This window comes from Gadus morhua, chromosome 7 (assembly GCF_902167405.1).
Source record: "Gadus morhua chromosome 7, gadMor3.0, whole genome shotgun sequence".
Classification (NCBI taxonomy): Eukaryota; Metazoa; Chordata; class Actinopteri; order Gadiformes; family Gadidae; genus Gadus; species Gadus morhua.
In genome coordinates, this window is record NC_044054.1 from 32,312,767 (window position 1) to 32,334,943 (window position 22,177).

Genomic DNA, 22,177 nt, shown 5'->3' on the forward strand with positions numbered 1-22,177 from the left:
GCGCACTACTGGCTGGTTTAACAATTTGACGACAGGGAAGCGACGGCAAGCAGCCAATTGCGTACAGTCATTTGTAGACTGTAGATCGCACGTTGCAGACCAACGTGCGATCTACGATTGAGCTTGGTCTGGCAATAGCCAGGCTGGACCAACGCAGGGAGACTGATCTGTTATGAGCGGAGTCTCCCTGGCTGTTCTCTCTCTGCCAGTGGAGGGCAGGTGTTAGTCGTAGTAGAGGTGCAGTACTAGGGTCATCCAATCATCCACTATTCACCCACCCATCCGACATCCATTAATTCATCCAGACACCATCATCCTCACATCTAACAAACCATCCATACAACCACCATCACCCATCCATCCTTCCATCTTATTCATGTTTTATACATTTATTATGCCTCAATAAACAAAAATGTACTAATATGGGAGTCTTCCAGGATGTATTCATCAACTGAATGTATTCCGTGAATACATTCAGTTCTTAGAAAAGATGTGCCCCATAAAAACGAAATAAATACAGAGTACCAGGCATCCTTCATCCAACAGCCCTCTCACCACGGGGGTGTATGAAATGGTTCACGTGCGCGCGGCGCGCGAGTGTGTGCGTGCGTGTGTGTGTTCTTCCAGATTACAGGCGTATAGATAAGGACGTCTGTGAAGGGAGAGGTCATAGGTTCCAATCCCAGCCGGGAGAGACGCTACGGGTCAGAGGACGGAGATAAGGAGGCGCTCTCCCCCTCATCTCCAGCGAGGCACAAAGCAGATGATAGCAACCCGCTGGTTAGCCCCGAGATTAGAACCCAGGCCCCGAGATTAGAACAATACATCAAAACCACAAGATCTCCTGTGTAAGGATGATAGCGACAGTGTCCGGGTTTATCAACACATGAGGCACGTAGAGTAGCCTACCCGAGTACGGGGTAGCAGTAGTGGTGGTAGCAGTAGTAGTAATAGCTGTACCTGTAGCAGTGCCAGTAGCTGTACTTGTAGCAGTACCAGTATGAGTAGCCTACTATTACCAGGAGCAGTAATAGTAGTAGCTGTACTGTAGCAGTACTAGTAGCAGTATGAGCCCTAGCAGTAGCAGTAGTACTTGTAGCAGAACTTGTACTAGTAGCAGTAGCAGTATGAGCCTTAGCAGCACCAGTATGAGCCCTAGCATTAGCAGCTGTACTTGTAGCAGTATGAGCCCTAGCAGTAGCATTAGCAGTAGTAGCAGTATGAGCCCTAGCAGTAGCATTAGCAGTATGAGCCCTAGCAGTAGCATTAGCTTTAGCAGTAGTAGCAGCATCAGCCTTAGCCCTAGCATAGTAAAGCTTGGAGAAACAGAAGAGACGGCGGGCCAGCCCCCACATGTCACATGGTTCAGGTCGATGGATGCCATTGGTGGATTGGTATTGGTGAATTGATTGATGGTTGGTTGATGGTTGTTGTTGACTGATTGATGGTTAATTGATGTACCGGTTGATTGACTGTTGATTGATGATGGGTTCATTGAGGAATGGTTGACTGTTTAACGATTCATTGATTGATTGATGGTTCTAGTTGATTGATGCCTGCTTGATTGGTTCATTAGTAAACAGAGGGGATTGATTGATCACTGGGACGATTGATTAATGGTGCTGGTTAATTGACTGGCGTATTAATGGTACTGGGTCATTAATGGTACATTCCCAGGTTTGATGACTTTGTATTAAAATATATAAAAGATGAACCCTCACCAGCGATAATAAGAAGACGAAAAGATCTGGAGACGTCGTGACCATGGACCATGTAGTGGTGTCCCAGAGAGAGCGAGATTGAGAGAGAGAGAGACAGAGCGAGAGAGAGACAGAGACACAGAGCGAGAGAGACAGAGAGACACAGAGCGCGCGAGAGAGACACATACAGAGAGAGACAGAGCGAGCGAGAGAGACAGAGAGACACACACACCCATACACACACAGAGAAAGAGACAGAGAGATGGAGACACACAGACACACACACTAATTACAATCTGGCAACTGGGTCACCGGTTTTGTCTCTCAAGAGCCGTCGAGTCTCTGCGACGCGTGGATATGGAATTATGCTTTCCTTCCGACGAGAGATTGAACCTCTCGAACAATGTCTTAAAGCCTTCCTCCCCCTCCCCCACCTCTCTCCCCCTCCAACTGTTTATTCTTCCGAGTCGATTCCTACGCCTCTTGAAACCTGTCTTTATTTTAACTTCCATGACCTCGCCCTTCCGTTCTCCAACGTTCCCAGCAACAACAAACATGGAACGTCAAAAACAGCGTTTAACTTACGGTGGCTACAGAAGAGGTTTGTGGGGGAGCAGGAGATGGCAGATAGTGTGAAGAAACAGATAAGAATATAAACCGCAGAACAAAACAAATTACTAAAAATACTACCAGTGGCTAACTGCTGTTGGACAGTGTATTCCCTTGACATGTCTCTCAGTCTACCCTTAACATAGCTGTAGTCCTATAACATAGCTGCAGTCCTACCCTTAACATGACTGTAGGTCTACCCTTAAGATAGCTAAATGCTACCCTTAACTAAGCTGTAGGCCTGTGGGCCTAACGCACTAAACCAGCTTTAACAAACCGTTATGAAAAGGAAACAAACGTCTGAGTTCTGCTTGGTTTAGGGCGCACAGAAAACGGCAGTTCATTAACAAGGAAGAATACAAATTGGAATTTCATGTGTTTTTTACGGTTCCGTCTTTAATTGTGTCCTGAAATAATGGAGGGAGAAAAAAAAAAAAAAAAGGACCCAAGTCGTGTAGTTTGTTCCAAGTTGGTCGGAAACACTCCTCTCCCTCCTCCTTTTGGCTGGTCGACTCAGGGACCCCCGGTCCTCCCCCCGCCCGTGATTAAAGGGAGAATTAGCGGGCGCCGGATCCCCGCTACAAATGAGCCCAACCTCTCCGGGGAGACCTGGCAAGACGCGGTTCCAATTATACCGCCAAATGAATCATTTTCTTATTGGGCGTCCTATAATTGTGGTGGGTATTGGGCCCGAGCAACTCAATTTGTCTCACATATTTGTTGGTCGTTGGGTAATAGAGTTGACAGAGCCAAGGGGGGGGGGCAGGGACGGGGGGGGGAAACAAAAGGGGTGTGAGATGGTTCCCCCCACTTTCTGTTTGATGTGCTTCATCCACGCTAAGACGGTTGATGTTTAAAGGGCTGACAAAATAAAACGCCGTTAATGGGACGCCATTGTCTCAGGATGATCCATCCCTCTCTGGCGCTACGACTTTGTTCCGACCGGGGAGGAATTAACGAGGCCGCCGGTGACGTCATCGTCGTTATCCGTCTTCGGAGAGATTCGGGTTTGCGCGACGGAGAAATTAAATTAGCCCGGGAAACGTGACCTCCCTTCCCGTCGTTGGTGAGGCGCTGTCGGAGGGGTCAGAAAGACGTGTGACTCCTTGGTGCTTTTTACATTAGCTTTTATTGACATGGTCATCAGGGTACAACATTGTAAATATAATCTCCAACCACAGTCCGGAAAATAAACATTTTAAAAAGTAACAGGGAACACAGTAACCTCAAACACTGTCCAACATGTTTGTCTGTTTGGCAGCTTTAGTTCAGCATTTAGTTCAACGTCATTTTTCAGTAGTTTGTTAAAAAGTATATTTTCTTCCATCATAATAAGGTTTTAGTTTGCTTGTCCACGTTTCTTCGCAACTCTCGATGTCATATCGTTTCTAGCAAGTCAGTATTTAAAAAAAGAAAAAACTAAAGTTAAACATGCAAACGTATCAGTAAACTAAATGAAATACTCAGAAAGTATGAACCAGTTAAGTTGTACAAACCAGGTGTACTGGTCCAGCAAACCTGACAAAGCGGACCAATAATTGAGTCACTTTTAGTAAAAAAATAAACGACACAAAAACATTGAGAAAATTAAACTCAAAAAAGTGTGAACCTTTTTAAGACTTTTTTTAAGACTGTTTCTGGAATCAAGTCCCAATCATTTGAGAACTTAGCCTGAATGTTTCTGCAAGTTGTTTCACATGAAAACCTCCTTTCACAACTCTGAGGAAGTGTGTGTGTGTGTGCATGTTAATGTGTGTGATTGTGTGTGTCTTTAAGTGTTTGTGCGTGTGCATGTTAGTGTGTGTGTGATTGTGTGTGCACGCTACTGTGTGTAAATGTGAATAAGTTTGCGTGTTAATGTGTGTGTGTGTGTTTGAGGGTGTGTTTTTGCATGGCAGAGTGTGTGTGCATGTGATTACGTGTGTGTGTGTGTGTTTGCTTTTTAATGTGCGTGTGTGTGTGCATGTGAGTGTGCATGTGAGTGTGTACGTGAGTGTGTACGTGAGTGTGTACGTGAGTGTGCATGCATGCGAGTGCATGTTAGTGAGTGTGTGTGTGTGCATGTGCGTGTGCGCGTGTGTGTGTGTGTGTGTGCACGCCGTGGCGCTGACGTTGGAGGCCAGACGAGGGAACAATGAGCAGTAAAGTGCACCAACAGCAGCCTGCACGCTCCTGTGGCGGGCTGTGGGTCACACGTGTGTTACTGTGTGTGTGTGTGTGTGTGTGTGTTTCTAAGACAGAAGTGACAGCTGCCATTCCGTGTGCAGCGGGTGCTACCTCGCTAATGCTGCTAGTGGGAGGGGGGGGGGGGCTGCTCCGTCCCCCACTCCCTGCTGGGAGTCCTCTGTCCATCTCTTAAAGCAAACCACCTCCTCTCCTCCCCCTCCAACCCCCTTTCCTCCACCTCGTTCTTCCACCACCTCCTACCCTCCTCCGGTCCCCTACCTTCATTGGCCCGCCCCCCCCCCCCCCCACCCCCCCACTGTGCACCCCATGTCGGAGCTCCCTCATTAAGTGCATCCGAACAAGGTGTGCAAATCCTTTATTTTTTGCAGTAAAGTCGTCGGCCCGTTGTCGACCAATCACGGAGCCGACGTCCCCAGTAAACGTACCGTCAGAGTATTAAGGTTCGGGTTTTGTTTGGGGACGACCCCGACGTACCAGGACCCCCGTCTTTAACTCACCGTGGTCAACTCAGCCCACATTAAGGAACGAAACGGGATGATTCTAATTCTGAGCCGTAGTCGTAAATCGTATGTAAACGGGGTCAGAACACGCCAAACGTGACGCGCCACACGCTAGTGTTTAGGTCTCTACGGTTTCCTGTTTTCCCTTATATTAACTATAGCTTACCGGTTCAACGCACACACATACGCATTGTCTAACGGAAATGTACACAGAAAAGTGTTAAAACTGACATCTGTCATTTCACCACACTCTCCCTCCCTTCACCTCCCCCGCCCCCTTCCTCCCCCCCTCCCCCCCCTCCCCCTGGAGATAAGTGTGAATCATAGCCGGCGGCTTCATGGCTACCCCTGGCGTGCGCCGTAGGGCCGTGGCGATGGCTCCTCCAATTACCCCCAGACTCCAGCGGGGGCGTCGCGGTCATTGGGAGAGGGGCTGGGGCGATGTGGAGGGGGGGGGGGGGGGGGGGGGAGAAAGAGGGAGAGGAGAGAGGATGGAGAGAGGAGAGATGGGAGAAGAGAGAGGATGGAGAGGGGAGGGGGAGGGGGAGGAGAGAGAGGGGAGCAAAGAGGCAGAGATGGGAGGAGGGAGGGGAGGGAGGAGGAAAGAGAGAGAGGAGAGGGAGGGGGGGGGGGGGGGGGGGGGGGGGGGAGGGACGAGAGCGAGGGAGAGGGGGGGGGTCTCTCGGCCCCTCTAGGTGGAGGACGAGGTCTCCATGGTGGACAGGATGCGTACGACCTCGGCCCGCTGCGTGGGGGAGATGTGCTGGGTCATGTGGACGATGGAATCCATGGCAACCTCAGGGTTGGCTTGGACCAGGCTGGGGGGGGGGGGGGGCACAGGGAGGGAATGAGGTCATGACCCTTCCTTCGCATCCATTCATCCTCCGACTTAAAGCGAATGAAAAGTCTTCTGAACATATTCTGCTGAGGGATTAATACACTTGTAGACCAATACAATAATTGATTAGGATTATGTCACGTTTGTGCTTTAGTGAGGCAAATGTTCCTTTTCCACGACAACACTGCCTTTCAAATGTTAAAGTTTGAGATAAACTCTTAAATAAATGATGATGAGAAAGATCAATCCCATGTTGATCTGGAAGGTCTCTGATGTGAGGTAGGGTGTGTGCGTGTGTGTGAGTCTGTGTGTGTTTGTGCGTGCGTTACCTGCGTATCTGCTTGAGGATGTGGTCTCTGCGGATGTACTTGATGTTCTCGTCGACGACAGACCGCGCCCCCTCCTCCTCCGCCAGCTGCCTCTCCAGCCAATCAACCACCTCCTCGTTATCATCCCACAGGTAGGCCTGCACACACCCCGCAGCCAATCAATTAATAAATCAATACATCAATACATCAATACATCAATCAATCAATCAATCAATCAATCAATCAATCAACCACCTCCTCGTTATCGTTTGTTTAAGGTAGGCCCTCAGTAGACAATCAATTGTTAAGATCAATCAATCGATCAATCAAATCAATTTATTATTCATTCAAATCAATCATAGTTCTGGTAAAGAAATAAATGACATGAAACCATTAAAAACAAATATTTATATAATGGATACCGCTACAAACATTACTACCACTGCTAACTACTGCTAAGGTCCTACTAGCTAAACCCACTAGTGAGGAGGACGCCAGTATGGCGAGGTCCTGTCAGCTCACTAAGCGGGCTTCAGCAGGCTTAGGCGCTGGTGTCGGACGCCTGCTCTCTCAGGTCCAGAAAGCCTCAGGACTACAGAATACCTTTACTGTGAAAGAACAGCATTCAAACTGATAAACGCTTTTATTGTGAGGGAAATATTGTCCTCCTCACAACACAACACAACACAACAAGCTATTATTTAAAATAAACAATGGAGTGCTTTTGTTGCCTGGCCCCAACGGAGGGAAGGAAGAAAAGAAAAATGAATATTCATCAATTTCTGAAACCTCCGATATTAAACAAAGCCAGGATTAGCGTCCATTTTACAGGGAGGGGGGGGGGGGGGGGAGGGGTCGGGGTGTGTGTGTGAGTGTGTGTGTGTGTGTGTGTGTTCGGGGGGGGGGCATTCAACGTCTCTTTTTATGAGCGCCTGGACTTGAGGTCCGGCAGAACCCTTAATGCCCGTATTAATCATCTCTAATCTGTTTGCTTTTAATTAAGAAACAGCGTGTTGCCGTGCTATCTGCCCCAGCCAGCCCGGTGATTAATGACGCCGGGGCACATCACTGGAGCCCCGGCAGCCAATGAGAGGCCTGCTTCTTAATAGTCCTCAGACAGAAAGGCTGGGGACGGCTAGCCCTAGCTCTGCGGCTAGCCCCCGGGGCGCTAACCGTCTCCGATGGACCCCTTCCACCTCCAGGGTCCCTATTCATTGACGCTCGTATCTCGGTTTGGATCAATAGGACTCGATATAATTCCACCAACGTTCCTGCCCCTCTGTTGCGCCCTGCGGTCATGTGATGGTAGACTAGACGTGGGTTTCTTGGAAAACTGAGGACCAAGAGACGTGGTCCCCACTTATTGTTTGTTGTAGGTCTTGGCGCTTAAAAATAGTATTTGTGTAGCATCTTATCCTAGCTATCTTTGTTGTATACGTCTAGAGTCCCCACTATTCAGAGTCCCCTCAAACAGGCCTAGAATGAGGTTCAATCAAGCTTAGAGTTAGAGGAACTCATGTTCTTCACAAATTGGCCTTGGCTGATTTGGGACGTTTTGCAATAACCCAAACCAAGAGATGAGTGTATAATTAGAATGTGACAAAAAACTCTGAAATCGTTACCATAATGCTAATCCTGAAGCCATGATTATATTGTAATGATTACATAAGTCAAACATTGGCCCAGTTAATTAACCCGTTTCCCTTTGGCTGATATTACATTAAATAATGAGTCATTATTGCTGAAATAAAGTATGAATATGCTATACAAATGTAAAATTGTTTAAATAAGTAAGAACAAGAAACAAAAACAGTCATCATCACATTCCTTTAGGTGAGTTTACATCAGTAAACCTTTTAGGTGAAGGAAGACAGACAGACAGACAGACAGACAGACAGACAGACAGACAGACGGCCAGTCTCACCTTGACGGTGCCCTCGGCCTCGACGAACCAGCGCCGCAGCATGGCCTGCACCTGTCCGTCGGTAAGCTCGTTGTTGGCCGCGTGGATCTTGCCCTTCACCGTGTCCTCCAGCAGGAGGCGCCGCAGACGCCAGTAGAAGAACTGCCGCGAGGTCGGCCACTCCAGGATGTCCTGTCGGAGAGGATAACTTTAATAGCATGGAGGCTAACAGATAAACGCCCGCTAGGCTGGCGCGGACGCGGATAAACACATAAAGTTTGTTCACTGGGGGCTGACCAACGGAGAATGGTTTTGTACGCATTGAGGCTAACAAACAAAATAACAGTTTTGTTAACGCGGGTGCTAACAAACTAATAAACTGTTTTACTAGCGTAGACAAAAATAGCCAAACCTTTATGGTGTTTTTTGTTAGCTAGGTGCTAACAAACTAATAAACAGTTTAACTGGCGTACACAGAAACAACCAAATCATTTGTGGTGGTTTTTGTTAGCTAGGTGCTAACAAACTAATAAACAGTTTAACTGGCGTAGGCCTACACAGAAACGACCAAATCGTTTGCGTTGGTTTTTGTTAGCGTAGATACAAACAAACAGGTCTGCATCAACGCTAATAAAACTGACAAATAACCGTTTCATCAGCTTGACAAAAATACAATTTCGTTTCTATAGTTGGGAGTAAATGCCCCATGTCCTGATAGCGTAGCGATGGTTGGAACTGTGGAAAGTTATTCTATTGTTCTAACGGAAATATTTCCCATCGCTGCTTAATTTTAACTTATCAGAAAACTAAAGAAAGTCTTTATCCCCCTCAGTTATTGCAGAATCTAATACCAACTGGAGCAATGAGTATTAGGCAATGAAGTGGAAGACATTTATATGAATATATATATAAAGAGAGAGAGAGAGAGAGAGAGAGAGAGAGAGAGAGAGAGAGAGAGAGAGAGAGAGAGAGAGAGAGAGAGAGAGAGAGAGAGAGAGAGAGAGAGAGAGAGAGAGAGAGAGAGAGGAGGAGGAGGAGGAGGAGGAGGAGGAGGAGGAGGAGGAGGAGGAGGAGGAGGAGGAGGAGGAGGAGGAGGAGGAGAGAGAGAGAGAGAGAGAGAGAGAGAGGGAGAGAGAGGGAGAGAGAGAGAGGGAGACAGAGGGAGGAGGGAAGAGAGCGAGAGCAAGAATGGCCGCCCGAGGCAGGTCTGTGGTTGCCGGGGCGATGGACCAGGGTCATCGCGTGATAATTAGAACAACACATCCCGAGTCTCAGAGGAATGCGGGATTGGCTAGGAATATTTCCCCTCGGCCAATCACAGATCAGCGTGGATAACAGAAGGTAGCGCCTTGTTTTCATGACACAACGCAGGAAGTTAAACAGAGATTATAAGTGTGGGAATAAAGGTAAGTCAGTCGACCCATCAGGGGTCAGTCTGTGTCAGCCGGAGAGTTGTTCGGGTGTTCGACTCCCAGCGGGAAGGTTCTGGGTTCAAAGGTCAAGATGTCTAACATTGAGCTGCTTAACGACCAGCATTTCATAAAGTAAATGAATGGGTTGATCGCATAAAAGTGTATGTCAATGAAGTTAAATCTTACAAAGTGACGATATGGAAGATATTAGCCGTTGGAATAATTGACACACTGGATCAAACCTGGGGAACAAACGACTTATTCTAAGCTTTTGAAAAATGTTTTTAAATGCTGCTTCACCGAAACCGCTCCTCAGCGGCCATCATCAGGTCGAACCATGACGTCCCGTCCAGAGAGGAAGTGATGTCACGTCCAGACAGACAGGAAGTGATGTCACGTCCAACAAAGGTAGTGTCTCCTCTCCCCCTGATTGCCCGCGCCGTCCGTTGTAATACTATGTATAATAATAATAGTGTCATCTATATCTCAGTCTCACCGTGATGACGCCCTTCTCCTGCATGCGTCCGGGCGTGTCGTGGAGGTCGGCGAACTGCACCGCCACCTGGTGGTAGATGGGCAGCAGGAACTCCTCGCGCTCCTTCAGCTTGCCCTCCAGCTCCTTCCTCTCGACGGGGTTCAGCTCGGGGGTCCCTGCGGGGAGAGAGTCCGAGACACTTCCTTCAGTGGGGAGACGGGAGACGACGTGTGGTCGACGGTCATTCGGGTATTCCGTTCAGTTTCACTCGGCGCAGTTTTAACTCAGACAAACGTGATTTATTATTTGTTTCTTTTTACTGCACTTTAAGGGGACCTTGAGGGTGCAATAAAAACAAACTAATCATTCTTATATTATTATTCTTATATTATTATCTCTATTATTCTTATGTCATGTGAATGTACCGCTATTTACTACATCGCCATCGTGCAGCACTCTCATCAGCACCAGATTTGATTGGACGCTCTGAAGTCGCTTGGATCAAAGCGTCTAAACGTAAACAACACACGGCTCTCACACACTAGGGCGGCTGTGTGAGTTAAACACAGCCGTCCGTCAGTCTGCCCGTCCGCCCGTCAGTCCCCCCGTCCCCCCGTCTGTCCATCGCTCACAACACCCATCCACGGGTTCCCCCTGAACCACCTCTCACTAACTGACACACACACACACACACACACACACACACACACACACACACACACACACACACACACACACACACACACACACACACACACACACACACACACACACACACACACACACACTAAAAATAACGCACTGCTGACCAACGCGCCGGCCCGCTGTCAGCAAGCGAGAGTGATTTCTGTCAATTCGCCACCTCCACCCCCACCCCGGCTGAGATCGCCTCCAGCCCCCAACGAGCCCAAACAGCACCCCCACCTCCCAGGAGCCCAGGGGAGGAATCGATAGGTGGGGAGGGCGGAGGAGGGGAGGGGGGGTGGAGGAGGGGGTGGTGCTAGATGATGAGGGCAGGCTGAGGATTGATCCCAGGCTGTGATTGACACCTCCAGAGCTGTGAAGATCATACCATCCAACGGAGATAAAAACAAGTGCCCCACCCCCCCCTCCCCCTGAAGGGGGGTGGGGGGGGGAGAAGGAGAAGGGGGAGGCGGAGAGGGGGGAGGCGGAGGGGACGCCCGATGGACAATCTTTGACGGCTTTTCATTTTGGCGCTGGCGTTGTCAAGACATTTTTAAACAAGAGATTGTATTTGTTCTTAGTGTCACATATTTGAGTCCAAAACTGGCAATTCCTGTGTTCATTATTGATTATTTTTTATTTATATAGTTATTCATATTTTATATTCAATAAAAAGGGTTTTTGTTACTTGGGCCTTGATGAAAGGCGCTATACAAATCAAATTATTTTTTTATCCTAATTGTGTATCTTAACTAAAGTCCCCACTTTAGTTAAGATACACAAAAACCCCAAACCCCGGTTTGGGGTTTTGGGGAGGTCTGCTGAACCCATCGGAGGACCTCAGGACCTCCGCCAGCCGGGGTCTGATGCCTTGTGAGACGCCTTGTGAGCAGTGCAAGGCCCCCGGTGGACTGACCCAGTCGCTCGGACAGGCCGGTGTAGACGGGGTCCACCCTCCTCATGGTCTTCACCAGGTCCTTCCTCCTGAACTTGATCTCCACCGTGCCCTCGGCCTCCAGAACCCCGCCCCTGGGGAGAGGAGAAGGTGGAGGTCAGTGACAGACAGGAGCATCGCACAACGACAACAGACGACAACCAAGACAACAACAAACGACAACCCGAAACAAGACAACTAGACCACCGCACAACGACAACAGACGACAACCAAGACATCAACAAACGACAACCCGAAACAAGACAACTAGACCACAGCACAACAACAACAGACGACAACCAAGACATCAACAAACGACAACCCGAAACAAGACAACTAGACCAGAGCACAACAACAGCAGACGACAACCAAGACAACAACAAACGACAACCCGAAACAAGACAACTAGACCACGGCACAACGACAACAGACGACAACCAAGACAACAACAAACGACAACCCGAAACAAGACAACTAGACCACAGCACAACAACAACAGACGACAACCAAGACATCAACAAACGACAACCCGAAACAAGACAACTAGACCACGGCACAACAACAGCAGACGACAACCAAGACATTAACAAACGACAACCCGAAACAAGACAACTAGACCACAGCACAACAACAGCAGACGACAACCAAGACAACAACAAACGACAACCCGAAACAAGACAACTAGACCACAGCACAACAACAACAGACGACAACAACCAAGACAACAACAAACGACAACACGAAAAAAGACAACTAGACCAGAGCACAACAACAACAGACGACAACCAAGACAACAACAAACCACAACCTGAAACAAGACAACTAGACCACAGCACAACAACAACAGACGACAACCAAGACATCAACAAACGACAACCCGAAACAAGACAACTAGACCAGAGCACAACAACAACAGACGACCCGAAACAAGACTGTTGGGTAAACAAGAAAACACTAAACAACAACTAGAACACAGCAAAACAACAACAAACGACCAAGACAACTAACAACAAAACAACAACCAGCAAACACAACCAGAAACACCAAAAGAACCAGAGTACAAACAAAACAACAACCAGAATACAACCAAAAAAACAGCTACCAGTGCCCTATACCACGAAGCTCGCTGAACATACCCAGGCTTTCTTGGGAAAACCTGGCTCGACAGAGCCGCAACTCGCAATCAGAGTTAAATGGTACCACGAAGCTCACTTTAGATTCAATTAGTAGAACCAGGTTTTCCGCTTTAGGTTCAGTGCGCGTTCACGTGAAAGGGGCGTTTTTTGCGTCATTTTTCTCACCTTTACGATAGATCAAGCAGTCTATATGAGTATAAGTGAAAAGATTCTGCATATTGTCTGTAAAATAACTATGCCAAATGCAGAATTGTTCGCCATTAATCCAAATAGAATGATGATGATTTAAAAATGCATAAGCAACGTCCATCCTGCCTTATTCTATAATTTAGGGATATTCACTTTAAATACACCCTAAGAAATGTATCGCATGTTTTCGACCTCTGAGAGGTAGCGGCTGTAGCGTAGTGGATTAGTATAAGACCCGAACGCCAGCGACCGGGGTTCAAATTCGCCGGTCTATCATCATGCATTTTACCCCCATAGATGTGGTGCCAGCACGGCCTTGAAAATATGGGTTCAAGTTCGAAATAAGCACAAAAATATAATTCCATAAGCTTAAGTGAATAAGTATTCCATATGCATGAGAATTAGGACTTTTTAAGCTTCACATAAATTCGCGTCACTTGGGAGTCGAACCCCCCGCGCAGAAATTCAAGACTGACGCGCTACCTCCACTCTAGCATCTGTCACTGAGACACAATGCGCAACAGTAATCATTGTCTACATAAGGTCCAAAAGGACGATCAAATAACGAACACCCTCTGATGAGAATCTGTATCTCTCATGTAGAACCCCAATTTCGTTGTTTGCACAATGACAATAAAGTCTGAAATCTGAATATCGTCAGACAATGCCAAGGGATCGGTTCTGTCCCGTAAAACCCTTGTCTCCGGAGAGACGCCTGTACGAGAAGTGCGCCGGGGTCCACGGGAACACCCACAAATGGTGACGCCATTGTCAGAGGAGGGGCTAGGAAGCTGCGCACGCCGATTTAAGTAACCGATCTCCGGCTAGACTAAGCCGAAAAACTGCTCCCGACCAGGTTTGGTTGCGAGCATAAGTCACCATGGTGATACATCGACGCTAAAAGAGATCGACTTTCGTGGTACAACTAACCCAGGCTTGGAGCTCAACATACCTCGCTAACCCCCTAAGCGAGCTTCGTGGTACAGGGCTCAGATCACAACCAAATGCACCAAAAAATCAAACAACATAACACAACAACCATAGCACAACAACCATAATACAACCAAATACACCATAACACAACCATCACACAACCAGATACACCATAACACAACCATCACACAACCAGATACACCATAACACAACCAGATACACCATAACACAACTATAACACAACCAGATGCACCATAACACAACCAGATACACAACTATAACACAACCAGATGCACCATAACACAACCAGATGCACCATAACACAACCATCACACAACCAGATACACCATAACACAACCAGATGCACCATAACACAACCATCAGACAACCAGATACACCATAACACAACCAGATGCACCATAACACAACCAGATGCACCATAACACAACCATCACACAACCAGATACACCATAACATAACCAGATACACCATAACACAACCAGATACACCATAACACAACCAAATACACCACAACACAACCGGATACACAACTATAACACAACCAGATGCACCATAACACAACCAGATACACAACTATAACACAACCAGATGCACCATAACACAACCAGATGCACCATAACACAACCATACCAACACCAAATACACCATAACACAACCAAATACACCACAACACAACCAGATACACCATAACACAACCATAACACAACCAGATACACCATAACACAACCAGATACACCATAACACCACCATAACACAACCAGATACACCATAACACCACCATAACACCACCCCATTGGTTCAGCAGGGGTGTGGGCGGTCTCTCGGCGGGGCTCACCGGCTGTCCTTGTCGGCGTACATCTCCATGTGGCGGGGGTTGATGGTGGGGTCGATGACCACCCAGGACCCCCCGCGGAGCTCCGCCTGGGGCGGGATGTACACCAGCACGGGCTGCCGGTACTCCCGCAGCCCGTCCACGATGTACGCCCCGAACTTCAGCACCTGGTCGTACATGTCTGGGGGGGCAGAGAGACAGGGTGGGGGTCAGGGTGGGGGTCAGGAGGTCAGGGTGGAGGTCAGGGTGGGGGTCAGGGTGGAGGTCAGGGTGTGGGTCAGGAGGTCAGGGTGGAGGTCAGGGTGAGGGGCAGAGAGACAGGGTGGGGGTCAGGGTGGAGGTCAGGGTGGGGTTCAGGAGGTCAGGGTGGGGGTCAGGGAGGAGGTCAGGGTTGGGGTCAGGGGGAGGTCAGGGTGGGGGTCAGGAGGTCAGGGTGGAGGTCATGGTGGAGGTCAGGGTGGGGGTCAGGAGTTCAGGCTGGGGGTCAGGGTGGGGGTCAGGGTGGGGGTCAGGAGGTCAGGCTGGGGGTCAGGGTGGGGGTCAGGGTGGAGGTCATGAACCAGGTGTGGCCGCTCATACCCTTCATGCCGCCGGAGAAGCCCCTCCAGTTGGCGAACACCATGAGAGGCAGGCCCTCGCGGTTCAGGTCCTTGATGGCCTGGGCCGTCTTGAAGGCCGAGTCGGGGAACCACACCTGGCCCGCCTGCTGGATGACCTGCAGGGCCGATCAATAGGGCGTCAACACACAGCCACACCTCGATCCCTTATCAATGACCCGTACAATCAATACACAGCCACACCTCGATCCATAATCAATGACCCGCACAATCAATACACAAACCACACCACGATCCCTTATCAATGACCCATACAATCAATACAAAATCCATTCAAAATCAATTCCCCGATCCCACAGTAATCAATACAGAATCAATACACGATCACACAATCAATACAGAATCAATAACCGATCAAACAATCAATACCCTGTTCAGATCAATAACCATGAATATCTGACCCATACCCAATCACACAACCCGATCAATAGCCAGTCAGAAGATGTGTGTGTGTGTGTGTGTGTGTGTGTGTGTGTGTGTGTGTGTGTGTGTGTGTGTGTGTGTGTGTGTGTGTGTGTGTGTGTGTGTGTGTGTGTGTGTGTGTGTGTGTGTGTGCGTCCAGCTCTTACCTTGGCCTCAGAGTCCAGGTTGGCCGGATCAGCTGGGATGGTCAACTCTACAGACCTGGTCTCCACGGCAACCACTCCGGTAGGGATTCCTCCCAACCTTTATTTAAAACATCACACGTTACAAACCTAAGTGACAAACACCAACACCTCACACACACAAAGACAGATACTCTCTCACACACACACACACACACACACACACACACACACACACACACACACACACACACACACACACACACACACACACACACACACACACACACACACACACACACACACACAGGTTCTCACACACACACACACACACAGGGGGGGGGGGTGCAGCCTACCGGGCGCGGCCCACCACCACGCTCTGGGCCCACGGCTGCATGATCTCCATGAAGGAGCCCTGGTCGAAGAAACCACTCTGCCAGGAGCCCTTAGGGGCTGGGGGAGGAGCAAGGGGGGGGGGGGGGAGGAGGAGAGGGAGGAGGAGAGGAGAAGAGGAGGAGGAGGAGAGGAGGAGGAGAGGAGGAGGAGAGGAGGAGAAGAGGAGGAGAAGAGGAGGAGGAGGAGGAGGAGGAGGAGAAGAGGAAGGGGAGAGGAGGAGAAGAGGAGGAGGAGAAGAGGAGGAGGGAGAGGAGGAGGATTAGGAGGAGGAGGAGGAGGATGAGGAGGAGGAGGAGAGGAGGAGGAAGAGGAGGGGAGAGGAGGAGAAGAGGAAGAGGAGGAGGATGAGGAGAGGGAGGAGGAGGAGGAGAGGAAGGGGGAGGAGGAAGAGGAGGAGAGGGAGGAGGAGCAGGAGGAGGGGGAGGAGGAGGAGAGGGAGGAGAGAAAGAGGAGGAGGAGGAGCAGAAGGAGAAAAATAATAAGAGTTACTATTTCTGACTATGTTGTCATTGGACAGACACTTTTATCCAGAGTGATACAGACCATTAAGGAGCAGGTCAGGGTTAAGCGGCGTTTTGCTGAAAAGGGGCTCTTTAAAACCCAAACCCTAGACAGCCCCTTTAACCAGGAGACCTGGAGGTAACCAGGCTCCTTCAACCCAGGCCTGTGGAAGGGGGTCTTACACTGACTGGGGCGTCCGGACAGCATCCAGCGGGGGTCGTAGGGGGCCTTGGTGGGGATGAACTCGATCAGCCGGTCGATGGGGTCCTTGGCGCTGAGAATGGGCCCCGGGCTGGCATTAGTCTGGGGACGCAGGAGTCAGAATCACACAGAAATCACACAGAAATCATACAGAAATCACACAGAAATCCTACAGAGAAATCACACGCAGAAATCACCATCTGTATTGTATTTGTGATTTGTTGAATGAAAAATAGAGCAAATGTAAAAATACAAAAGCAACTATAATTGGATATTAAATAAATTAAACGGGTAATTTCATCTAACAATAATATATATTTGTACGGATATACCAATAGTAGTAGTAGGACTCATAACTTACATTTCTGCATTACCTTGCGTCACTAATTTGTAATAAAAAATTCCAAATTCCAAAATTTTAATCACAATTGTATGTTTAGTCTACGAATGTCTAGTTTGAGCTGGATTCTGTGGTTCTAACGTATTCAAACTGCGACCCCCTGATCCCGGTCCTCACCTTGGGCATGTAGGACAGCCACTGCAGGAGGGTGAAGACGCCCTCGAAGTCATCGCACACGGTGGAGTGTGTCACCCCGTTGTTGTGCATGATCTGGATCCCCCCCAGCTGGTTGTTAGACGTGTACACCTCGCTGCCCAGAACCTGGAGAAACAAAAAGAAATACATTAAATATCATATACCACGACATAACAGAACACAGTCACCTCCCTGCCAAGAACCTGTAATACATATGATATCACGTACCATAACATAACATAATATAACACACACCTCACTGCACAGTACATATTTGTAAAACTATCTGCCAAGTATCTGGTCAAACACAAATATGACACATTATGATATCATACAATATAACATAATTAACACCTCTCTTCCCAGCACAGGGTGTCAAAAACAAATCTGGTATTATGATGTAATATAATACAGAACTCCCTGACTCAGAGCAACTAAAACACAAACAAAACCTCCAGATGTAGATTTCAAATAATACAATTCAAACGCTGCATACAAAATGCATTGCATTACAGCAACACATCACATTTTAGTTTTGCTTGAGCTGTCTGTGACAGACACACACACACACAGTGTGTGTGTGTGTGTGTGTGTGTGTGTGTGTGTGTGTGTGTGTGTGTGTGTGTGTGTGTGTGTGTGTGTGTGTGTGTGTGTGTGTGTGTGTGTGTGTGTGTGTGTGTGTGTGTGTGTGTGTGTGTGTGTGTGTGTGTGTGAGGTTGAATAACGCACGACAACGAGAGTACTACACAACTCCTGCTGTGTAAAGAACTGCCTCTGTGAGCTAGCTAGCTATAATATAAACCAACCAGCTATCTATAAACCAACTCCGTCTCAAAACGCACATGAACAGGCGGCAGGTTACAAACATAAAGACTGAGAGACAGAGGGAGACAGAGAGAGAGACAGAGAGACCAAGAGATAGAGTGAGACAGAGAAACAGAGAGAAAGAGAGACAGAGAGAGAGGCCGAGAGAGAGTGAGACAAAGAGACAGAGAGACAGAGAGAGAGAGAGAGAGAGAGAGAGAGAGAGAGAGAGAGAGAGAGAGAGAGGCCGAGAGAGAGTGAGACAAAGACAGAGAGACAGAGAGAGAGACAGGGACAGAGACAGAGACAGAGACAGAGAGAGAGTGAGACAAAGACAGAGAGACAGAGAGAGAGACAGAGACAGAGAGAGATACAGAGCAGGACAGAGAGAGAGCGACCAAGAGAGAGTGAGAGAGTGAGACCGAGAGAGCGAAATAGAGCGAGACTTTAAGAGAGTGAGACCAAGAGAATGAGAGCGAGAGAGTGAGACTGAAAGAGAGTGAGACCAAGAGAGAGTGAGAATGAGAGAGCGAGATAGAGCGAGACCTAAGAGTGAGACCAAGGGAGTGGGAGCGAGAGTGAGACCGAGAGAGTGAGATAGAGCGAGACCGTAAGAGATTGAGACCAAGAGAGAGTGAGACCGAGAGAGTGAGAGCGAGAAAGAGGCGGTGAGACAGAGAGACGGAGGGAGAGCGAGACCGAGAGAGAGAGTGAGGGCGAGGGAGAGGGCGAGCGAGAGAGAGGTCACGGGGGAGGATCAGTGTTCTCTCCTTCCTCCCACCTCTCGGTCATCATTTACTTTCTTTATCACCGCTAACGTCGGCCGCTCCGCCACAAATCTGCAGCGCGCCGCTAAAGCTGTCAGCCGGCAGGCCGGGGCCCCGCGCTCACCTTGACACGCACACCCTGCTCCACCTGCCCATGCCCTCTACCCCACCCACGAGACCTCCCCATGCCCTCTACCCCAACCTGCACCCCCTCCCCATGCCCTCTACCCCACCCTGCTCCACCTCCCCATGCCCTCTACCCCCACCCTGCACCACCTCCCCATGCCCTCTACCCCACCCTGCACCACCTCCCCATGCCCTCTACCCCACCCTGCACCACCTCCCCATGCCCTCTACCCCACCCTGCTCCACCTCCCCATGCCCTCTACCCCCACCCACGAGACCTCCACCATCTCCTCTACCCCCACCCACTGAGACCTCCACCTCCCCCACCTACGCTAGGTACGTGGTAGGTATGTGTGTGTGCATGTGTGTGTGTATGTGTGTGTAGTAGCTGTACAGCTCTGTCTATACTGTGTATGAGTGTGTGTGTGTGTATGTGTGTGTAGTAGCTGTACAGCTCTGTCTATACTGTGTATGAGTGTGCGTGTGTGTATGTGTGTGTAGTAGCTGTACAGCTCTGTCTATACTGTGTATGTGTATGCGTGTGTGTATGTGTGTGTAGTAACTGTACAGCTCTGTCTATATTGTGTATGAGTGTGTGTGTGTGTATGTGTGTGTAGTAGCTGTACAGCTCTGTCTATACTGTGTATGAGTGTGTGTGTGTGTGTGTGTATGTATGTGTGTGTAGTAGCTGTACAGCTCTGTCTATACTGTGTATGAGTGTGCGTATGTGTAGGTGGGTGTAGTAACTGTACAGCTCTGTCTATACTGTGTATGAGTGTGTGTGTGTGTATGTGTAGTAGCTGTACAGCTCTGTCTATACTGTGTATGTGTATGCGTGTGTGTATGTAGTAGCTGTACAGCTCTCTCTATACTGTGTATGAGTGTGCGTGTGTGTATGTGTGTGTAGTAGCTGTACAGCTCTGTCTATACTGTGTATGTGTATGCGTGTGTGTATGTGCGTGTAGTAGCTGTACAGCTCTGTCTATACTGTGTATGTGTATGCGTGTGTGTATGTGTGTGTAGTAGCTGTACAGCTCTGTCTATACTGTGTATGTGTATGCGTGTGTGTATGTGTGTGTAGTAGCTGCATAGCTCTGTCTATACTGTGTATGTGTATGCGTGTGTGTATGTGTGTGTAGTAGCTGTACAGCTCTGTCTATACTGTGTATGAGTGTGTGTGTGTGTGTATGTGCGTGTAGTAGCTGTACAGCTCTGTCTATACTGTGTATGTGTATGCGTGTGTGTATGTGTGTGTAGTAGCTGTACAGCTCTGTCTATACTGTGTATGAGTGTGCGTGTGTGTATGTGCGTGTAGTAGCTGTACAGCTCTGTCTATACTGTGTATGAGTGTGTGTGTGTGTGTATGTGCGTGTAGTAGCTGTACAGCTCTGTCTATACTGTGTATGTGTATGCGTGTGTGTATGTGTGTGTAGTAGCTGTACAGCTCTGTCTATACTGTGTATGAGTGTGCGTGTGTGTATGTGTGTGTAGTAGCTGTACAGCTCTGTCTATACTGTGTATGAGTGTGTGTGTGTGTATGTGCGTGTAGTAGCTGTACAGCTCTGTCTATACTGTGTATGAGTATATCACAGCTCACTGGGCTATGTGCAGTTAGTCTCCGACCGCAAATACAGGAAAGAAAAATTCTGGAGGCTAACAAACAAAAAAAAAAAAAAAAAAAAAAAAAAAGCCTGATCCCGGACTGTAGTTTGGGTTGAAACATTCCCGACCCTTCCAAGTAACAACTTTTTCCCGAATATGGTCTGTTTGCCGCCATGTATGCTTATTTTAACCCTGAGTGACTCCCTCCACCAAACACCACTTTAAAAACTCATTTACAGCCCACAGGAATCCCCCCCCCCCAGCCCCCAGCGTCTCCCTGTGATTGGCTATCACCGGCTCTCTGTTCTCATCATGGACGTCTAATGGGAGAGTTGATTTAAAAACCACCGCAGCTTGTTACAAAGGAGAGGAGGACGAGGAGGAGGAAGAGGAGAGCTGCAAATGGATATGTCATCATTGATCTATTTGCATGTTTTGTCATGTCGCAAATTTGTCACGTAATTTGGAGAGGAGTCGCGTTAATGGACTGATGAGTAAATGGAGGAGAGACATGCACGAGGAGCACGCAAGCACGCACGCACGGCACGCACGGCACGCAGACACACACACACACAGACACATTCAAACATATGCAGCTAAACACACACACACACACACACACACACACGCACACTCATGCACGCAAAGTAAACACACGCATGCACACACACACATTCAAACATATGTAGCTAAACACACACACACACAAACACAGACACACACAGACAAAAACAATCTGTCTCAGCAAAACTTTCATTTTGATTAGGAACAAATGATATGGGTGCAGGAGGCTGCGCCGCGGCCCCGAGCTATTTCTATGCAAATAACAACTGCCTGTTCTCTTTCAATTATAGCAGGCTGACTGACAGGCAGCGCACAGGCAGACAGTCAGAGAGAGGCAGACCGGCAGGGAGAGAGAGAGAGAGAGAGATACAGACAGGTAGACAGACAGGCCGGGAGAGGGAGAGAGGGACACTGGCAGGGAGAAAGAGGGAGACGGGCAGGGAGAGAGGCAGAGGCAAGCTGAGAGGCCGAGTGAGAGAGAGACGGGCGAGAGAGAGGGAGATGGAGGGAGGGAGGGAGAAAGAGAGAGAGGGAGGGAGACAGAGACAGAGAGACAGAGAGAGAGAGAGACAGAGAGAGAGAGAGAGAGAGATGTACAGACATGCAGGCAGAAAGGCATAGAGAGAAGAGACAGGAAGGCAGATAGGGGACGGAGAGGGAGACAGGCCGACAAACAGAGAGACAGGCAGGCAAGCAAACAGGCCTGAACACAGACAGGCAGAGAGAGAGCGACAGAGGGGCAGACAGACAGGCAGGCAGGCCGGTAGCCAGCCAACCAGCCAGCCAGCCAGCCAGCCAGAAAGGCAGACAGACAGGCAATCAGACAGAGAGCCAGAAAGGGCAGGTAGAGATGCAGCC

The 22,177-nt window shown here is 48.8% G+C and overlaps 1 protein-coding gene across 12 annotated transcripts in view; it reads right to left on the reverse strand.

Moving 5' to 3' along the window:
* Nucleotides 1-5,628: 5,628 nt before the first annotated feature.
* Nucleotides 5,629-22,177, reverse strand: part of acaca (acetyl-CoA carboxylase alpha) — a 59,946-nt gene continuing 43,397 nt past the window's right edge. For all 12 annotated transcript variants that reach the window (XM_030361166.1, XM_030361165.1, XM_030361167.1 and 9 more), the window contains 11 exons: nt 17,439-17,582; nt 16,903-17,023; nt 16,180-16,276; nt 15,848-15,944; nt 15,241-15,376; nt 14,665-14,842; nt 11,533-11,645; nt 9,954-10,108; nt 8,067-8,237; nt 6,164-6,300; nt 5,629-5,814 (listed from right to left, as the gene is read on the reverse strand). In XM_030361166.1, coding sequence (XP_030217026.1) covers nt 5,688-5,814; nt 6,164-6,300; nt 8,067-8,237; nt 9,954-10,108; nt 11,533-11,645; nt 14,665-14,842; nt 15,241-15,376; nt 15,848-15,944; nt 16,180-16,276; nt 16,903-17,023; nt 17,439-17,582 — 1,476 coding nt within the window. In that variant the 3' untranslated portion in view covers nt 5,629-5,687. The remainder of the gene's footprint in view (nt 5,815-6,163; nt 6,301-8,066; nt 8,238-9,953; nt 10,109-11,532; nt 11,646-14,664; nt 14,843-15,240; nt 15,377-15,847; nt 15,945-16,179; nt 16,277-16,902; nt 17,024-17,438; nt 17,583-22,177) is intronic.